General features: G+C 48.5%; 1 protein-coding gene across 1 annotated transcript; it reads right to left on the minus strand.

The window, feature by feature from the left end:
- Nucleotides 1-12,519: 12,519 nt before the first annotated feature.
- On the minus strand, nt 12,520-13,041 carry MARVELD1 (MARVEL domain containing 1; the record flags this gene model as incomplete). Its single annotated transcript, XM_082853925.1, has 1 exon — nt 12,520-13,041. The coding sequence occupies one exon, from the start codon at nt 13,039-13,041 to the stop codon at nt 12,520-12,522; it is 522 nt and encodes a 173-aa protein (XP_082710051.1).
- Between the last annotated feature and the right edge of the window lie 7,113 nt (nt 13,042-20,154).

A 20,154-nucleotide genomic window follows, 5' to 3' on the forward strand; every position in this document is an offset into this window, starting at 1 on the left:
TCCGGCAGGGAACAGTTGGAGAGAAGCTAATCTGAAGAATTTACGTCTGCATCCTCCCCTCACCAAATTTGGCACTTACCTCACACCCTGGGGACCATGAGCTTACAAAAGGCAGAAACCATATCCCTGCTTGCCCGATGCCTAGCAGAGAATGCAATTCCGTTCAGCGTTTCCTGAGTAGCTACTGTGTACAGGGTCCTGGGCAAGCTCTTCCCAATTCAACCCACTTCTCACTGTGTTGCCCGGTTAATCGCCCTTAAAGCATGCATCCGATGCCTTTGCATTAATAATAATAACACTAACATTTATTTACGGAGGGCTTACCAGGCGCCAGGCACTGGACTAAGCTCTCTGTAGGCATTATCTTAGCTAGTCCTCCTCCAACAACGCTATTAGGGTTATCGCCATTTCACAGATGAGGAATCTGAGATTTGTCAAGGAACTTCAGTGTCTCTCAGCTAGTATGCAACTGTGAGCTGGGATTTTAACCTCTGTGTCATCTGACCCTGGTTCCCCCAACCATACCATCACCACCTTAGTCTGCATTTACTGGCCTAATCCCCTGCTACTTCCCTACAGGAGCCTCTTAACTTCAGCCAACTGAACTCCTCCATTGTTACCTTCAAGTGCCCCTTGCATTCCGGTCTCCTTACATTGCTTGTGCTGTGAGCTCCGGGAGGAATGCCCTTCTCCCACTTGTGCTTGGGTCCAAATCCAACCTATTCATCTGGGCAGGAGTCAAATGTCTACACTCCTTCCCTGATTGCCCCAGCCAGAAATAATCACTTCCCCCTCCAAACAGCCAGAAGGTAGACAGATACAAATCAGCCACTCACCACTAAACTATATTCAGAAATCCCCTTGCTTTTTAGAGGAATGGGCCTGGCTTTGTAGCTGGGCCAGGCTTGTCTGATGGACTCTGCCTCTCCTTTAAGATGAGGCTAGGAGAAGCAGAGAAAGAAGAATGTTTTTTCTTCATTATCTTTACCTGTAATTCCACCTTCAGTAATTTACTCCAAAGGTAGATTTCACTTTCTTTGAAATCCCTCCTTCTTAGGTCTGCCTGGACCATTGGCCTCAGGCTGACTGTAGCTAGTAGTTTTATTGGTTCTCTCTCCTGGCAGCTATAGAATTGAGGGATATCATTCCAGAACTCCTAGACATTATTTGAGGAAAACACTGGAGGATACAAAAAGGCTCTAAAGACCAGAAAGGGACAACAGTCATGGCCCATCAATGAACAAAGGCTTCCCCTGGTAACTAGAAACTGGTCAACTGGAGTCTGCTTTCTGGGAACTGACTCTGATTTTTCATAATCAAGTTCTCCTGGTTCCTTCCTTCCCTTCTCCAGCATTCTGAGTCTTCACTTCTTGCCTCAAATCCTGGTGCCACTGATGTTTTCCCCTGGATAGCTGATAGGTGGGAGAGACTAAGGGAGAAAATAAAATAGAAAAAGAGGATAATTAATACCTTAACATGACATTTTTCAGAGGTTAGTCTTTGAATCTATAAGCAAGTGTGTATATGGTCCACATAATTGAATTTCACTGGGGCTCTTGGAGAAATATTAGCAAGAAATGTTAGGTAGAACAAGCTGGAAAAATATGAGCAGGAAGAGAAGGGAATGTCTAAGCACAGCTTTCTCCACCAGATGGCGCTCTCACCCACTCTTACACAGACTTGTTCAGAAGCCTCTCTAAACTTGGGGTTTCTGGCGATGGTCTCTCATGCCACCATTTCTTGCATATACCAGATCTTCTCATGCTTCTAGCTGCATTAGTTATCTCTTGCTGTGTAACAATTATTTCAAAACTTACTGGCTTATCAAAACCGCAAAAAAACAAAAAACTTAGTGGCTTAAAACAATGATAAATATGTATTATTTGGCTTTTGGGTGGTTTTTGCAGGAAACTGCAAGCAGCTTGGTGGGTGGTTTTGGCCCAGGGGCTTTTGTGAGGTTGTACGCAGATGCTGGCCAGGGCTGCTGTCATCTGAAGGCTTGATGGGGCTGGAGGACTGGCTTCCTCACATAGCAGACCGGTTGGTGCTGGCTCTTGTGCTGACAGGCTGGCAAGGGGTTTCAGTTCCTCTCCACCTGGGACTCTCCAGAAGGCATCTCGAGTGTCCTCGCGACATGGAGGCTGACTTCCCCCAGAGCAGGAAATCCAAGAGGGAGCAAAGCAGGAAGCTACAAGGTCTTCTATGCCATATCCTCAAAAGTCACACACTGTCACTTTCACAATATCCTGTTGGTTTTACAGGTGCGAACTAGTCAACATTCCAATGCATAGTGGGAAGATTATACAACAGCATAACTACCAGAAGGTGAGAATTATCGGGGCCATCCTGGAGGCCATCCTGGAGGCTGGCTGCTATGTGCTGCTCTGTCGGCTTAGATTACCTTTCCTTCCACCTCATCTCCCCCTGCTCACCTTTTAACATCCAGTTTGAATATCAGGTTCTTTGTAAAGACTTCCCCAAATAATTCCTCACTTCCTCCTCTGTGTTTACACAGAACTCTTTCATCTCTATTAAGCACCTATCACCTTGCATTTCTTTTTTCTTTCTTTCTTTTCTTTTTTTTTTTTGGCCGCGCAGCATGCAGGATCTTAGTTCCCCAACCAGGCATCAAACCTATGCCCCCCTGCAGTGGAAACTCGGAGTCTTAACCACTGGACCGCCAGGGAAGTCCCTCACCTTGCATTTCAATCTTTCTCTTGAACATGACTATTTCCCTCATTGTGTCCTGGATTCCTGAGAGCAGGGGGACTGTGACTTAATATCTTGCCAGTCCCAGTTTCTGCCAAGTATATAGCACAGCCCTGGCATAGTAGGTACTCAATGAATGCTTGTTTTAAAATAAATGAGTAAAACAAAAAATAACAAGTGTTGGGGAGGATGTGGAGAAACAAGAACCTTGTGTGCTGTTGGTGGGAACGTAAATGGTGCAGACTCTATGGAAAACAATATGGCAGTTCCTAAAAAAGTTAAACAGAATCACCACATGATCCAGCAATGCCACTTCTGGGCATATACCCAAAAGAACTGAAAGCAGAGTCTCGAAGAGATATTTGTATACCCATGTTCACAGCAGTTTTAATCACAAAAGGTGGAAGCAACCCAAGTGTCCATTAATGGATGAATGGATAAACAAAATGTGGTGTATACATACACAATGGGCTATTTTTACTTAAAAAATAAGGAAATTCTGACACATGCTACAACATGAATGAACCTTGAGGACATTGATGCTGAGTGAAGAGCTCAGCCAGTCACAAGAAGACAAATACTGTATGATTACACTTATATGAGGTATCTAGAGCAGTGAAATTCATAGAGACGGAAAGTACTGAATAGTGGTTGTCGGGGGCTAGAGGGAGGGGGAATGGAGATTGATTATTTAATGAGTACAGACTTTCAGTTTTGCAAGATGAGAAGAGTTCTGAAGATGGTTGCCCAACAGCGTGAACATATTTAATACCAACGAACTGTACATTTAAAAAATGGTTAAGGGGCTTCCCTGGTGGCGCACTGGTTGAGAATCCGCCTGCTAATGCAGGGAACACGGGTTCGAGCCCTAGTCTGGGAAGATCCCACATGCCGTGGAGCAACTAGGCCCGTGAGCCACAACTACTGAGCCTGCGCGTCTGGAGCCTGTGCTCCCCAACAAGAGAGGCCGCGATAGTGAGAGGCCCGCGCACCACGATGAAGAGTGGCCCCCACTTGCCACAACTAGAGAAAGCCCTCGCACAGAAACGAAGACCCAACACAGCCAAAAATAAATAAATAAAAACAAATGTGGGGTTAAAAAAAAAAAAGGTTAAGATGGGGACTTCCCTGGTGGTGCAGTGGTTAAGAATCTGCCTGCCAATGCAGGGGACACAGGTTTGATCCCTGGTCCAGGAAGATCCCACATGCCGCGGAGCAATAAATCCCATGCGCCACAACTACTGAGCCTGTGCTCTAGAGCCTGCAAGCCACAACTACTGAGCCCACGAGCCACAACTACCGAAGCCCATGCACCTAGAGCCCGTGCTCCACAAGAGAAGCCAGTGCACCGCAACGGAGAGTAAGCTCTGATTGCCGCAACTAGAGAAAGCCTGTGTGCAGCAACAAAGACCCAACGCAGCCTAAATAAATAAATAAACTTATTTTTTTTTTAATGGTTAAGATGGTAAATTTTATGTTATGTGCATTTTGCCACAATTTTTAAAAATTTTAAACGGAGGAATGATGGATAAAGAAAGTGTGATATATCCAGTCAGTGGAATATTAATATTTATCATTAAAAGGAACGTATTGATACATGCTACAACATAGATGAACCTTGAGAACATTATGCCATGTAGACACAAAAGGCCACATATTGTATGATTCCATTTACACTAAATGTCCAGCACAGGCGAGTCCATACAGACAGAAAGTAGATTGATTTAGTGGCTGCCAGGGACTGGCGGGAAGAAGGAATTGGGAGTGACTAATAGGTACAGCGTTTCTTTTTCGGGTGATGGAAATGTTCTGGAATTGGATAGTGGTGATAGTTGCACAACTTTGTGAATATACTAAAACCACTGAATTGTACACTCTAAAACGGAGAATTTCTGCGTGAAATTTTATCTTACAGGAACTGTTTCAATTCTTTTAAATGAATGAATAAATGAAAGAAACATTTGACTGATATGTATTTTTAGATTCTCTTTAATATTTGGGTTTACTCTAGTATTTAAACTTAATATTTGGGTATATTTTTGGATTAATAACTCACTGCCATTGCTCTGAAAAGTGTTCAATAAATAACATCTTTATGTTCTTGTACCTGGGAAAGAAGCCCTCATGAGTAATGAGTTTTCCAGCTGTGACACAGTGAGTTGTTGGACAAACACAGCACGGAAATGAATGTCTGCTGTTATACTCTTACTCAACAGCTCTTGGCAGCCATGAAAACAACCATTCATCAAACACAGGGGCAAAAAAAGTCTCGAAGAGCAAGGCAATGAAAACCTCAGCAATGAAACCTGTGGCCTCCCAGCAAAGAAGTAGTTAACTGTCCACCCAAAAGTCCTTTTCCCTCTTCCAGGGTATAGAGTTGTATAGCCGGGCAGCTGTTGCCCCACCATGGACTACACCTTCCAGCCTCCTTGGATATAGATTATTCGGTCATGTGACTCCCCAAAAGAAGTGAGTGATGAGAGTCACTTCTAGTCCAAGGCATTTAAATGTCGGAAATCTACTCCTCCCGCTTTTCTCCCAAATGCCAGCTCAAAGCAGAGGGGATAGCGGGGCCACAAAGTGGGAGGAGCCTAAGTCCCTGAATCATCACATCCTGGAAACCTCCCACTGACCTGGAATATCCACAATGGACAACTATGTGAGGCAGAAATAGATTTGTATGTGAACAACAAATAGACTTTTGTTATATTAAGCCCCTGAAATGTTGAGGTGTGTTTGTTACAGCAGCTAAACACCAATATTCATTCATTCCACCAAATAACTACTTATTATGTGCCTTTCATGGGAATATAGAGAAGAATGGCCTGGAATTCTTCCCTCAAAAAGTTCTCATTCTAAATTGGAGAATTAGATGAGAGAATTAATGGGAGAGACAACTTGAATAAAAATGCCACGAATGGAAAGGCAGTAGGTGAGCCACAAAAAACCCTGCATAGACCAATTACCATTAACGAAACTGAGAGAATTAACCAAAAAACTTCCTAAAAGGGAGTTCCCTTGTGGCCTAGTGGTTAGGACTCCAGGCTTTCACTTCCATGGCCCCGGTTCAACCCCTCATCGGGGAACTGAGATCCCACAAGCCGCACAGCTTGGCTAAAAACAAATAAATAAAACAAAAAAAGCTTCCTAAAAGGCATCAGGACCAGGTTATTTTGTAGACAATTTTATTAAACCCTTCAGTAAAATGATATGGTTAAACTATTCCAGAGAACAGAACAAGATGGAAAACTTTCCAATTTATTCTGAGTCCAGAATTACCATCCATGATACAAATGTCAGGCAAGAGCACACACACAAATAAACAAATTTCATCTGGAACATAGGTAATAAAAATAGCAAAAGAGGGCTTCCCTGGTGGCGCAGTGCTTGAGAGTCCGCCTGCCGATGCAGGGGACACGGGTTCATGCCCCAGTCCGGGAAGATCCCACATGCCGTGGAGCGGCTGGGCCCGTGAGCCATGGCCGCTGAGCCTGTGCTCCGTCAGTGAGAGGCCTCGCGTACCGCAAAAAAAAAAAAAAAAAAAAAAAAAATCCACCTGCCAATGCAGGGGACAAGGGTTCGATCCCTGGTCCGGGAAGATCCCACATGCCGTGGAGAAACTAAGCCCGTGCACCACAACTAACAACTACTGAAGCCCACATGCCTAAAGCCTGTGCTCAAACAAGAGAACAAGAGAAGCCACCGCAGTGAGAAGCTCGCGCACCGCAATGAAGAGAAGAGTAGTCCCTGCTCTCTGCAACTAGAGAAAGCCCACGAGCAGCAGCAAAGACCCAACGCAGCCAAAAATAAATAATTACGTAAATTTAAAAAAAAAAGAATAAAATAAAATAAAAATTCCCACTGTGGTAGTGGAACTCTTTCTCCAAAAAAATAATAAAATTAAATTAAAAGGACTAGAGCTATATTATTATATTATAGAACATTAGAAAGTGTTTAGAACTATATTATTGCTAAATTTTAAAAGCAAGTTGTAGAAGAGCCTGAATGTATATGTGTGTATTTGGGTGAACATCCAGATATTTCGTTAGTTATAAAAATTAAGGAAGAAGGCTTAATAGTGAACAATGGCTTATTGCTCAGGTGTGAGGTTGGGATGATCGAATGACTTCTCTTTTTACTTTGTACACTTCTGTACAGGTAAAAAAATTTAATGGGTATATATTACTATTTTATTCTACAAATAACAATTGTAACAAACAAAAACAATAAAAATATAAATAGTGCTAACGAGACCTTTCTCCCATATCCCTGCCCTTTCCTTTTTATGCCTGAAAAGGAATTCTTAATTCTCCTTCCTCACCATTGACCATCCCACTCCCATGCCTAGAAAAGCAGGAAAAGTAATAGATAGAAATGAACAAACCCCTCGGATTCCCCAGACCCAAATGGGCTCAGTTATGTCCCCAAGGAGCAGTGTCTTATTTCAAAGTGCCCCCAGCATTAAACAGGAAATGTCAGATTAGACCATTCCTGAACACCTGGTCTCTGGGAGGGAAAACCAAACTCCACCTCTACCTCAGAGCCTGCCCAGAGGCCCACAGGGCTTAGCAACTGGCTGCTGAGGATAGTAAGAGAACATCTACTTTCCAGGTCCAGTCCTGCCACTTGCCAGCTATGTGACCATGGATAAGGCCTTCTCCTCTCTGGGGCTCTATTTCTTCTATTGAATGGGGGTGACAATGCCAACCTCTAAGACTGGTGACAAGATCAAATAAGGTAATGCAACATTTTCAATTGCAAATATTCCACTAAAGTAGAGCAGGTGGCTTACCAGCCTTTGCATAAAGGCCACTTTTTATTTCGTGTGATATTCATTAATTGACACAGAGGGAAGGGGGGAGAAAGGGAGGATCTTGGGCAGCTGGTGGCATTCTCCTCCAACCTGGAAATGCAAACCATGAAGAGGAGGATGAGAGAGAGAGAGAGAGAGTTTGTGCTGTATTTTGTTTGTTTGGTTTTGGGTTTTTTTGCGGTACGCGGGCCTCTCACTGTTGTGGCCTCTCCCGTTGCGGAGCACAGGCTCCGGACGCGCAGGCTCAGCGGCCATGGCTCATGGGCTCAGCCGCTCCACGGCACGTGGGATCTTCCCGGACCGGGGCACGAACCCGTGTCCCCTGCATCGGCAGGAGGACTCGTAACCACTGTGCCACCAGGGAAGCCCTGTGCTGTATTTTGAGGAGGGTGCTTTGAAGAGAGTGGGTGTGGAGCACACACAGCATCAGATCCCTGCCTGGAGCTGTTCTAGGGGTGCTTTGAGATCTGCCAGCAGAACTCTTTGTCCCGGCTGTGGACATCAGGCCCAGGTCACAGGAGGGAGGAGCCGACAAGAAGCCTGTTAACTGCCCTCCAGCCCTTTCCAGGGTACCTTAGTCAGCAGGCTGAGGCTGGAAGGCAGAGAGGGGGGACCAGATTGGGTGTGTCTAGAAGGCAACACCAGAACAATGATCTGCAGGAAAGAACCAGAGCCTGGGCTCCAGGAGACCCCACTCTGGCCCCAGTCAGCTCTGTGACATTAAGCAAGTTGCCACTCCACCCTGGGGTTCATCTCCCCTTCTGTAATATGATGGGCTTGGACCAGAACAGGACCCTCTGGTTCCGTGACCATAGTCATTCTGTGCCCGCCTATCAGGCAGTGGAACTTCCCAAACAGAGGGTCCATTGAGAGCAGGGGTGGGAGCTTCTGGAATTCCCTTCAGCCTCAGTCAGGGACAGACACAGGGAGTTCTCTTCCTGATTCCTGTGCCCTGCCCTAACTGTACTGGAAATCTATGACCTCATTTTTCTTTCCCTCCCAGAAAGAAGGGGAAGCCGGGGAGGCAGACAAATGTGGCAAAATGAGAAGATGGAGGGAGGCTAGGGGACCTGACACAGAGTGTTACTGCAGGGGGCAGGAGAGAAGACACATACACCCAGATCAGACAAACAAACTTTATTCAGAAAAGCATATTAGTAATCACCACTAAACTACTGAAAGAAGCACATCGGTCCCCTCTTCTCCCTACCCTCCCTCACCCTCCCACGCACACCCTCTCTTTGGCCTTTGTAGAATACTGGAGATATCCTCTCCTGGGCCCACAAGTGGTCCCAGACTTTTGGGCTGGGGGCAGCCCACAGCAGTGTCAGGTTGGATCGAGTCTTGGAGTCCAGAGAGGGAGGCCAAGGAGACTGCCTCCAGTATCCAAAAGTTCCGGCCCAGCTCAGGTAGTCATTCCCATGGCACAGGGCCCCGAGGGGAAGGAGAGGATGGGTGTGGGAGCTGTCTTCATGTCCTTCTCACATCTGGAGAAGCCGTGGGAGGCCAAGTGGGAAGGCACATCTAGACGAGCCAGTGAGCTCTGGAATGTTTCAGGCACATGTGGCTGTATAAGGTACGGTTAAGGCCAAGGATACGTCTGCTCCTGAGTAAGGTCAGCTAACCACAGACAAAGCACTATGGGCTGCAGGCTAAGAAGAGGTCCTCAAAGGGCTGGATCTGAGCTGAGGATGCAGCTTATGTGATGATCTAAAAAAGAGAAAAGAACACATGCTGGAGCTCAAAAGCCACTGTTTAGGGTTCAGGGGTGCACGGCTCAGTTCCAGGTATCTGGAAGCTTGTGCCCAAGTCATAACGCAAGCAGAATAGGAATTTCTCTACGTCAAGGCAAAATGAACCTTCACCGTCTTGGCTCTTCCACCGAATGATGTGGAAAGGGAGCTGCTGGGCAAAGATTATTCCCTCTCCCCACCTCCTTATATGGCCAGTGAAAACACTGAAACCCTCTGCTGGCCCAGGGAAGGGGCCCTGGGAGAGGTCAGAATGACTGGCTCTGGGAGTTTCCATGGCCTCAACAGCATGGAAATCTGCAACAGAAGAACCAAAGTTGCTGGGCTTCCAAGACACCTCCAGTATCCCAGCAAAGGTCACCCCCAGGTTCTGGCTGGCACCAGCAGTGGGCACTGAGGAAACAGGTACCCTGCCTGGAGCATGGCAGCAGGACACCAGCCTAACTGAGATGCTGAAGGGCTCAGTGTTCTGAGATTTCCCGGAGGACAGAAAACAATAGCAACAACAATAACACAAATAACCACAATTTTAATGGTTACAGAGGTTCAGTTTTGCAAGATGAAAAAGTTCTGGAGAGGGACGGTGCTGATCGCTGCACAGCAATGTGAATGGATTTAATGCCACTGAACTGTACGCTTTAAAGACAGTTTCGATGGTCAATTGTATGTTATGAATGTTTTACCACAATTAAAAAAAATTTTTTTTCCCAAAGATAACCATGGGGATTCCCCGGCGGTCCAACGGTTAGGACTCCGCGCTTTCACTGCCGAGGGTGCAGGTTCGATCCCTGGTCTGGGAACTAAGATCCCACAAGCCACGTGGTGTGGCCAAAAATATTAAAATAAATAAATAAATAAAGATAACCATGTTAACAGCATCTAACAGGTATTGACCCCCTACTGTATACAGCACAGCCTGGTTCTGAAGAGGTCAGACTGCCAGAGTTCAAATCCGAACTCACCAGCTGGGAGACTCTAGGTAAGTCACTTAACCTCTCTGTGACTCATTTTCCTCATACAGAATATGGAAATAATACTAGAACCCAGCTCAGTAGGGTTGTTGAGAGAATGAAATGAATACGTAAGTGCTTTGAGCAGTGCCGGGCACAAAGATGTAAAGATGGTGACTATGTAAAACTCACAAAAGCACTCCACATCCCCACCCAGATCTTCACCACTACAACAGAGAAACCTAAGACTTTTCTTCCTAAACTCTACAAACACGCTCACAAAAAAGCATTCTGGCTTCCCCTATTCTAGTTTCTAATCCAGAGAGGGTTGAACTTTTTCAAAGAGCAGACCTTTGAAGGATTTAGCAAAAAGGTTGAATTGCTGTCATAACCCTTTGGACATTGTGGTTATTACTGTCACCCCTTCAACTTGCTCCTGAATAAAAACACTTTAACTTTTTTTTTTTTTTGCGGTACGTGGGCCTCTCACTGTTGTGGCCTCTCCCGTTGCGGAGCACAGGCTCCGGACGCGCAGGCTCAGCGGCCATGGCTCACGGGCCCAGCCGCTCCGCGGCATGTGGGATCCTCCCGGACCGGGGCACGAACCCGTGTCCCCTGCATTGGCAGGCGGACTCCCAACCACTGCGCCACCAGGGAAGCCCAAATCCTTTATCTTTTAGAAAAGGAGCGGGCTCTGGGTTTTTTTATTCAAGGGCCTATGAGCTCGCCAGATAGCCAAGAGGCATCTTACCTTATCAAGGCTGGGCCAGCTGTTCATCCCAGATCCCAAGTTTTCTTCTCTGTTTGGTGTGACCCACCCCTGCCAGTTGCTTATGGTCAATGCCAGCATCTCTTACAGGTGATGTTCCTTTTGACTGGGAAACCAGGAAACCATCTGGACAACCTTGGCTTCATTTCCCAAACAATGTAAAGGAATGTTCAATCCACAGTTTCCCCAGGCTCTCGCTGGCCTGGCAGGGCCGGCTATCTTCTCTTTAATGGAGCGGGTGCGGGGCCTCCCTCTGCTATAGAAATTCCCTGGGAAAGAGAAGGAGTGCCCCTTGTCTTCAAACAGACCACAGCCAATGGGTCGGGACCCTTGGTGATAAATGAGAGCCAGGACGACGCACGGCTGCTTGGAACCTTAGGTGGAGAAAGCTGGTCCAGGTCCAGAGGCAGTTAACACTGTAAACTAAGTTACTTGGGCTTCTTTTAGAGCAGGACTTCTCAAAGCCTTTCATATGCTAATGAGCACTGTGAATCTTCAAGAAGGGGAGAAAGCACCTTAGACAAACCCTTTGGGCCTTGAAACCCTCTATTAGAGGGTAGCTCCAGAGTCTGGATTGTTGGGAACAACCAATGCTTTAAAGTAAACAACGCTAGACTGAGAGTCCAAAGACCGGGTTCTAATCGTTTTCTGGCTGTTCGCAAGAGCAAGCTCTGAGTCTCCATCTGCAAAAAGAAAGGGGTGGGGCTCGCCTAGCATTCCATGACGTTGGTGTGGTATCCCTAATGCAACAAAGATATTGGGAGGTGGGGACGGAACAGAAACCTGTGAGAGGAAGGCTGGGAAGGCGAGGCCAGGGAAGCTAGTGGGCGTTAGGAACTGGCCTCCGTGAACCGCGAGGACAAAGACGGAACAGGAGGAGAAAGAAGACTCCAAAGGTGCAAGGGTACAGCCCCCTTATCCATCCTCACCTTTGCAGATGGGCCCCAGCGCAAGACATCAAAGCACCGAGGGATGGACCGGAAGGACTGCGCAGGATGCCCGCACAATCCCAAACTAAAACCACACCCGTCGCTCATCCCAGGACCAGTCGAGGCCCGTCCCCAGCTCCGCCCGCGGCGTCATGCCTGCCTTTTTCAGCACTCGGGGCTGGAAGAGGGGCCAGGGCAAGGGGGTGCTCTTCCGAACGCGGAGCGAGAGGGAGGGGGCAGTGGCGCCGCCAGTAGACTGGTTCCAATTTGGGAGCCTCCCCCGGATCTACGCGGCGCCTGTCCACGTCTCGCTCTCGGCCGGGAAGGGGATGAGGAACCGCGAGGCTTCGCCTCGGGGCCGCCCGACTGAAAGAGTGCGTCCGCCCCTCGGATGCGGCTCTGCCCTGGTCCCAGGAGACGGCGCAGCTGTCCGGACTCTGGACTGCGGCGAAGCCGTCGGACGGAAACTGCGATCCGGGCGCCGGGGCGCGGGCGGCGGCAGGAACGCAGGGCGAGGCGAGGGGAGGGAGCCGGGGCGCACGGGCGCGGGGCGGTGGCGGCAGGAAGGATGGGTCCCCCGCCCCGCGGCGCAGCGACCTTATGCCACCTCCTGCTCGCCCTGGTAGTGGCGGCAGCAGCCGTAGAGCGCTGAGAGCAGGTAGAGGCCGAGGCAGAGGCCGCCGCAGACGGCGGCCGCCAGGAAGGCGTGGTAGGCGCAGGACATCTGGTAATCCTTGAGGTTGCAGTAGCTGTGGCTCTGCGTCTGGCTGATCATGATGCCCATCGCGGCGCCGTAGAGCGCGGCCGCCAGCAGGTCGTGTGCCACGTTGACCACCAGCCAGCGCGAGCCCAGCACGGGCACCAGCTCGTGCTTGCCCAGCAGCGTGAGGAAGTAGAGGCCCAGGGTCAGCAGCCAGAAGAGCACGGACACGAAGAGCGCGAAGTGCACCGGGCCCTGGTACCTGCTTGTGGCGATGGTGATCCAGAAGGCGGCGCCGGCCAACAGCTGCAGCAGCCGCAGCATGCCCAGCGGGCCGCGCAGAAAGGCCCGCTGCAGGCTCACCGCGCCGCGGGCCGCCCGCGCCTGGGGCGGCGGCTGGCGCGGGGGCGGCGGGAGCATGGCCCCCGGGCGCGGTGGCGGCGGCGGCGGCGCCCCGAGCAGCGGAATGGCGACGTCTGGCTCGCAGAGGTGGCCCGGCCGACGTGCCCCTGAGCCCGCCGCGGCCTCCTCGCTCCCCTCCGAGTCCTCCTCTCTTCCTCTCCCCTTCTCCCCACTCTACCTCCCCTCTCTCCTCCTCTCTCTCCTCCCCTCTCTCCTCCCCGCAGCCCTCCTCTCTTTCTCCGTTTCTCTCTCTCTCCACCCCTCCTGTCCGCCCTCTCCCTTCCCCTCCTCCTTCTCCACCCCCACTCGCTCCTCCGGGCTTCCTGCCTTCTCTCTTTGGGCCTCGCCCACCACCCTGGTGCCCCCCTTCCCGTCGGCGCCAAACTCCCAGCTCGGATTCCTTCCTCCTTGGAGCAGGGCGGAGGGCACCCCAGCTGGCCGTGGGTCTTCCGCTCCGTCCGACTGGGCCGAGTTTGCCACAACTGCTCACCCTGCCTGCCCTGGCTCCCTGGCTCCGGTCCAGCCTCGGAGCTGAGAGTCGTCTTCTGGAGGTGGAGCGTCCCCTCAGTGTTAGGCTGGGCCTTTTTGTTTCTTCTCCCTCCTGCCCTAATCGTTCACTGGGGCCTCCCGGCCCTTCCTTGGCGCTGGAGGAGAGCAGTGCCAGGCTTAAGCTGCCATCTCTTCTCACCTGGACATCCGCATATCATATCCTGCCAGTGCCCACCCCAAACTTATTCTGTGCAAAGCTGGGCTCAGACTTTGTCTCAGCCATCCGAGTTCTCATGTCAGTGAAAGGGACCATCACCTGCTCCAGGCCGCACTGCCCCTCCCGTGCCACAAAGCAAAGTCCTATTAGTCCAATCTCTTTTTTCCAACCTTCTTTGCCATCGAGCATATTAAAAATAGGCTTCCCAGCATGACCAGGACACAAACCCAGCTCTAAGAGACAGCAAAGCCCAACAATGCTTTACATTATTGCGATTACTGTGATTTGCAGGAATTCTCATTTAAGCCTCAAAGAACCCCCGAGATACATACAATTATTTTCCTCATCTTGTGGAGGAGAAAAACGGAACCTACAGAGGTTAAGACCACGAAACTGGTAACTGCTGCTGGTCTCTCTTCCCTCCCCTTCTGATCCAACCTTTGTGCACTGTGGCGTCTTTCTAAAACACAGACCTGGTTGTATATACACTGTTTCCCCTACTGACCACAGAATAGGGCTCTATCTCTTCTGTGGGGATGTTTCACAATCTGGCCCCAACCGACTTCCAATTTCCTGGTTTTCCACTTCCTTTTCTTACCCATGCTTGCACCCAGCATGCCAACGCCACCAAACCTCTTAGGGTTCCCAAAGAGTCTCAGAATGCCCTTCATTCCCAGACCCCATTTGTCTGGCAAATTCCTACTTATCCTTCAATGCCCAGTTTAAATATTCCTCCCCTTGGTTTAGCCCCCCAGGCTGTTGATTGCTGGCTCTTCTAGGCCCCCCTTGGATGTTCCCTCTCTAGTAGCTGAGTCAGCTACATCATAACCATTGGTTATCAAGTCTTATCCATCTTTTCCTGTGCCTGGCACATAAGAGACTCAGTAAATGTCTGTAGAGTGGAAGACTGGGTGGCTGCAGGAACAGCAGTGGAAGTGAGAGGACCCCTCTTGTCCTGGGGACTGTACATGCATCAGACCCCCAGCTTATCCTACCCTACAGAGCTCGTTTCTCGTCTCTTGGTAATGGGATGAGGCAGCTGGCCCCTGGCTCCCCTTGAGAGAGAAAAACTACGTGGCTTCTCAGGGAGCTAATGCCTCCCACTGCCAACTCAGCCCCACCTACGGGTACCGGAATGCATATTTTAAGTGAACAAATGGTGGTGTATACCACCCGCATTTTTTGGTAAGAGAGCATGGCATAAAGGCTCAGGGTGTAAACCCTGGAGACAGACTGCCTGGCTACTTCTCACTGCTTCACCACTCCCTGGTGCTGGGACCTGGGGGGGTCTGTATCTCAGTTTCCTCATCTGTGAAATCTTTTCATTCAGCAAATAGATATTAAGCACCTAGTAAGTGCTAGGCACCATCTGAGGGGCTAGGGATACATAATATATATGTGATTATTATGAATTGAATGCTTACTATACACTTTATATAAAGTGAGCACTTTATTGTTCTACCTACTCCTTATACCAGCTCTTTAAAATAACTGGTATTAACTGATTCACTGATGGGGAAACCAAGGCTTAGAGAGGTAAGGAAGTGGACCATGCTCACAGAGCTGATGAGTGACAGTTTACATAGGAGCCTGGGTGTGGCTGACTCCAGGTCCACATTCAATATGCTTTTATATACTTTCGCATATTTAATTCTCAGCTACTGCCACAGGGACCCAGAAAGGTTACATGACTTGCCCAAAGAAACACAGCTACTAAGTGTCAGTGTGGGGACTCAAACCTAGGTCTTCCGATCCCAATTTCAGGGCTGTTCCTTCAGCAACCCTGAGCAACCCCTGGAGAGACATCCTCAATGTCTTCAGGGTGCCAGTCTCGAGTGTGGTTGGGGCTAGGATGTGCAGCTGGGCACTGAATCTGGGTGCTGCACTGATGACAGAGAATTATGACAACCACACAAACTGCCTTTGTAAGTGGGGGACCTAAGCCAACAAACATTTAGAGGCAGACAAGAGAATCCTTCCCTCTTCTAAAAAGGCATCTGGGGCTTCCCTGGTGGCACAGTGGTTAAGAATCTGCCTGCCAACACAGGGGACACGGGTTCGAGCCCTGATCCGGGAAGATCCCACATGCCACGAGCAACTAAGCCTGTGCGCCACAACTACTGAGCCTGCGCTCTAGAGCCCACGAGTCACAACTACTGAGCCCATGCACCACAACTACTGAAGCCCACACGCCTAGAGCCCGTGCTCTGCAGCAAAAGAAGCCACCGCAATGAGAAGCCCACACACCTCAACAAAGGGTAGCCCCCGCTTGCCGCAACTAGAGAAAGCCCGTGCAGCAACGAAAGCCCAACGCAGCCAAAAATAAATAAAGAATAAATAAATAATTAAAAAGGCATCAGGAGAGTTGGGGTGGGGCGCCACCTGGTGGACACAAACTTTTGGCTTCACAAGGCAAATCCTACTCCTTATAAGGAAGCGCCTTTGGCGGCTTTCAGGAGATATTTTTAGCCTCTGGAATCTTGAAGACATTCCAAAAGACGGTCCACAGACTCCGCAAAAGCATAACCATGCACAAAGATCTTGATACCTCCAACTCAACAAGTATGGTCTAAACACCTGCTGGATGCAAACAATCTGGGTGTGGAGTGCAGGAATGAAGAGGACCAATGCTTGCCCTCAAAGTGTTTGCACTCTGCTGGTAGGGGAGGGACAGATGTGGACACAAATTGACACAAAAAAGAGGCATGGATGAGAATTATAAGGAAAATACAAAAGGGAAAGAGTATCGTGATGGGAGGGCTGAGGAAAGATTCAAAAACAAGTGTCATTTGAGGATGGATAGAGTTTTGACAAGCAGAGGTGGGGGATAGGTGTCTTGGACGAGGCAGCCTCCCATCAGGCAGGTCCTGAGCATCCCTGGATGTTATCACTGAGTATGCCAAGAATGCAAGACCATGACAGCTCTTTCCACAACCATTTCTCAGTGTTGTGTTTGCAGCCAGCAACTTTGAGGGATGAGGGAACATCTTCTCCCAGACACAGAGCAGACTCACTTATTGCTTACGATAAAAGTGGTGAGGTAGGAGGGGACTGTGGTGGGTTTTCCAAGCTCAGAGCTCCGCAGCTGTGACGCAAACCCGCTGCATGTGTAACATCCACCTGGGTCCCTCTGTAGTGCCCCCGTGAAACTTGAGAACAAGGGAAAGATGTGTAACAATGGTGCTAATGCTGCTTGCTGTGCCAACAGCGGTCAATCCTTTGTCTCTGACTCAGGAATCCTGTGTCTTCTGCCAGCATTTATGAAATGGCAGCAGGCTAGCTTTTTAGCTTATAAATGGGGTAAATCCCAGCCCCTGACAGGTGTTCTAGGCAGAGGGAACAGTGTGAGCAAAAACGGGGCTAGCTTGTCTAGGGAACAAGTAGTGACACTAGATAGATACTGTGAGCCCCAATGCAATGACATTCGATATGCCCAGAGGGGGAGGCAACCCGTAATAAGGAGGAAGGTGTAGCCCACTCTGAGATCCCACGATCAGCTCTTACTGTTCACAGTCAGATTCTATTCTGTTCTCAGTCTCTAGGCTACTGTAAACATACTGCATATATAGACTCAACTCACAGTGATTTAACACCTTTTATGTCCCAAGCCCTGAGCTGGCACTTGACCCAAATCAGTAACTGTGGCACGCAGGCTCAGTAGTTGTGGCGCACTTAGTTGCTCGGTGGCAATGTGTAATCTTCCCGGACCAGAGCTCGAACCCGTGTCCTCTGCATTGGCAGGCGGATTCTTAACCACTGCGCCACCAGGGAAGCCCCTGAACGGTGTATTTTTTTTAATGTTTCTATAATGCACCATTTGCCTGTAGGACTTTGTTGTTTTCAGCCTGTTCAGTTTGTAAGTTCACAGAAGAGGGTTGTTGTAAGTTGCTTTTTGTAACGTCCTAAGCAGAAGGATGCTTTTTAAAAAGTTTAGAATGATCAGGTCATTTATCAAGAAAAACGGAGTTGACTCAAGAGTCCCACTGTTGCTTGTCAAGTGAGTGTGGAAGTTCTCTCTGTTCTCCCCAGAACAGAACATTCAGCAACAACAAACCCATGGGAACAAGTCTCAGCCCCACTGGGGGATCATTTGTGACTGTCCAGCTGCTTGAACAATTCCTGCAGCATAGAGAGGGAAGGAGTCGAATGCTGCTTTAGTGTCTGTAGCAAGGTTTATATTATGCACTGTGCCTATAGCACCTTACTTCATCCTCACAGCAACGCTCAGAGGTGGGTATGATTATTCCCATTTTATAGATGAGAAAATAGAGAAGCAGAGAGGTTAAGTTATTTGCCTAAGGTTAAACAGCTAGAACCCCTTTCCTAGACTCTACTCCCCTAAAAACTAGCACCTTGCTGAGCCATATTGGAACCTAGGGCGAAAGGAAAACTGTGTGCCCCTATGTGCACTTATCAAAACATCCTTCCATATTTTGAACCAAATGGAAAAAGTGGATAAAATCTCTACGATCAAAAAACACAACCATATATAAAGCCCTGTGTTGCCCAATCTGTTCGCACAATATTGTCAACACTCACAAAGCCAATTGGCAGGAGACACAATGGCGGCCTTCCTGGGAACCGCGGGCTGATTGGAAATGACTGTTCCCATTGCAAAATGATAGTGTCATAAAACAAACAACAGCCTGTCTTTATGTTAAATGTCAATACTTTGTTCATCATGGATATTTTGCATTATTTTGATTTTTAAAGATATTACATTAAAATATTTATCCTAATTATGGAGTTTTTTGTTGCCCCCTCAAATATTGCACCCAAGGAGTGTTCCCCTTGCTTCACCTTAATCTGATCCCTGGTAAAGCCAGGTCTTGGCCTGAATTACCCCAGGGCTCCATTCCCCAGGGTAGGCCTTCACAAAACAGGGCCCTGTTGGGGAGTGGATCCCAGATCCTCCACTCTTGCATGGCCTCACGGAAGTGCCTCATCTTCTCATCAGAAATATTGAATCACAAAGCTGTAGCAATAGAAATGGTTCCATTCTGTGGTAAGCACACAATGGTCACATGCCTGCAAAGATGTCTGGAGGCACCAGATATTCTCTACCCAGCCTTAGTCACATCTGACCCAGAAGCCACAAGTCCCCAATTCCTACACTGATATGCTCAGCAGAGCTCATGGCATCAGAATTCTTAGCCTCTCCAAGCACTGATATGCCAAGAGTTTGGCTTTCCTGTTGTGGGGAATGGAGTAGAAGGAGTTCCTAGTTCAGAAGCCCAGATTCCTGGTTTAACTGTCTGCACAGTACTCTCCTTAGCCAAGCAGTTGGATGAAAGGCTTTGCAGCAATACTTTCTATTGGAGATGAACATTGCTGATTTCTTCTTTCTTTTCAATATTTCCACAGGGCTTCAGGAAAGCAAAGAGAAGCCACTGTTAAAACCCTTTAAGCTACAATAAAGCACTTGCTGATAACTGTTTTTGTGCAGGACACAGAGAGGAATTAGAGACCGTGGGATGAGGAAGAACAGCTCCCAAACATACCCTCCACCTTGCCAAAAGGGACCCACAATCCCAGTGTGCTGGCTCTTACTCTTCCCCCCTGGGAACTTTTACAGAAGAGAACTCAAATGACTACAAAGGTCAGCTTTGAAGTGAAAAAGAAGTCAGGGAGACTCAGCTGCCTATTCCCAGGTGCCCTTTGTGAACATTTTTGAACCAGTGCACAAACAACTCATCTTCCAACGAAGCAAACAAGCACTTATCAAGGGCCTACTGGACACCCGGCATCCACTCCTGTCCCCCTACGTTTCAAGCTGCAACCAAAGTGAATTTCTAAAAACACAAATTTGTCATGAGGATGAAATGAGCTACTATTTGTAAAGTGCTCACTGGCATTACTGGCACATAGTAAGTGCTATAACGAATCTATTAAATAAACACATACAATGCTATTCCCCTCAGAGGACCAAATGGAAACTTCTTCACTACCTGCCTCTGCCTTCTGCTTCCCCACCTCTCTCTCCCTTGCTAACCTTACTCCAGGCCTCATTTCAAGTCCTCCTGAGTCACGCTGCCTCCTGGCCTTAGCATGTGGCTTTCTCTCTGCCCAGACCCATTCCTCTTCATTTGATTAATTTCAACTCCTCCTTCCCAACTCAACTGAAATGTTACTTCTGCCTTCTAGGACCTCCCCAAGGGAGCTTAGGTTCCTTCATGTTTATCATAATTGTAATCACAACTAAATGTTTTAAGTTTTTAAATGTCTGCCTCCCTTACTAAGCTGTAAATTCCCCCAGGGCAAGGCTTATTAAAGGTGTCTCCAGTTCGCTGCTGGTCAAGGAACTCGGACAGGGTGAGTCCCTAATGGACCATTGTCGAAGGAATGAATGAAACCTTTTTAATAGTGTCTCATTAGGAGGTTGGCCCGAGATTGCACAGCTGATTCAAGATTCGAACCCACGACAT

This window comes from Leucopleurus acutus (genome assembly GCF_964270905.1).
Source record: "Leucopleurus acutus genome assembly, chromosome: 14".
NCBI lineage: Eukaryota > Metazoa > Chordata > Mammalia > Artiodactyla > Delphinidae > Leucopleurus > Leucopleurus acutus.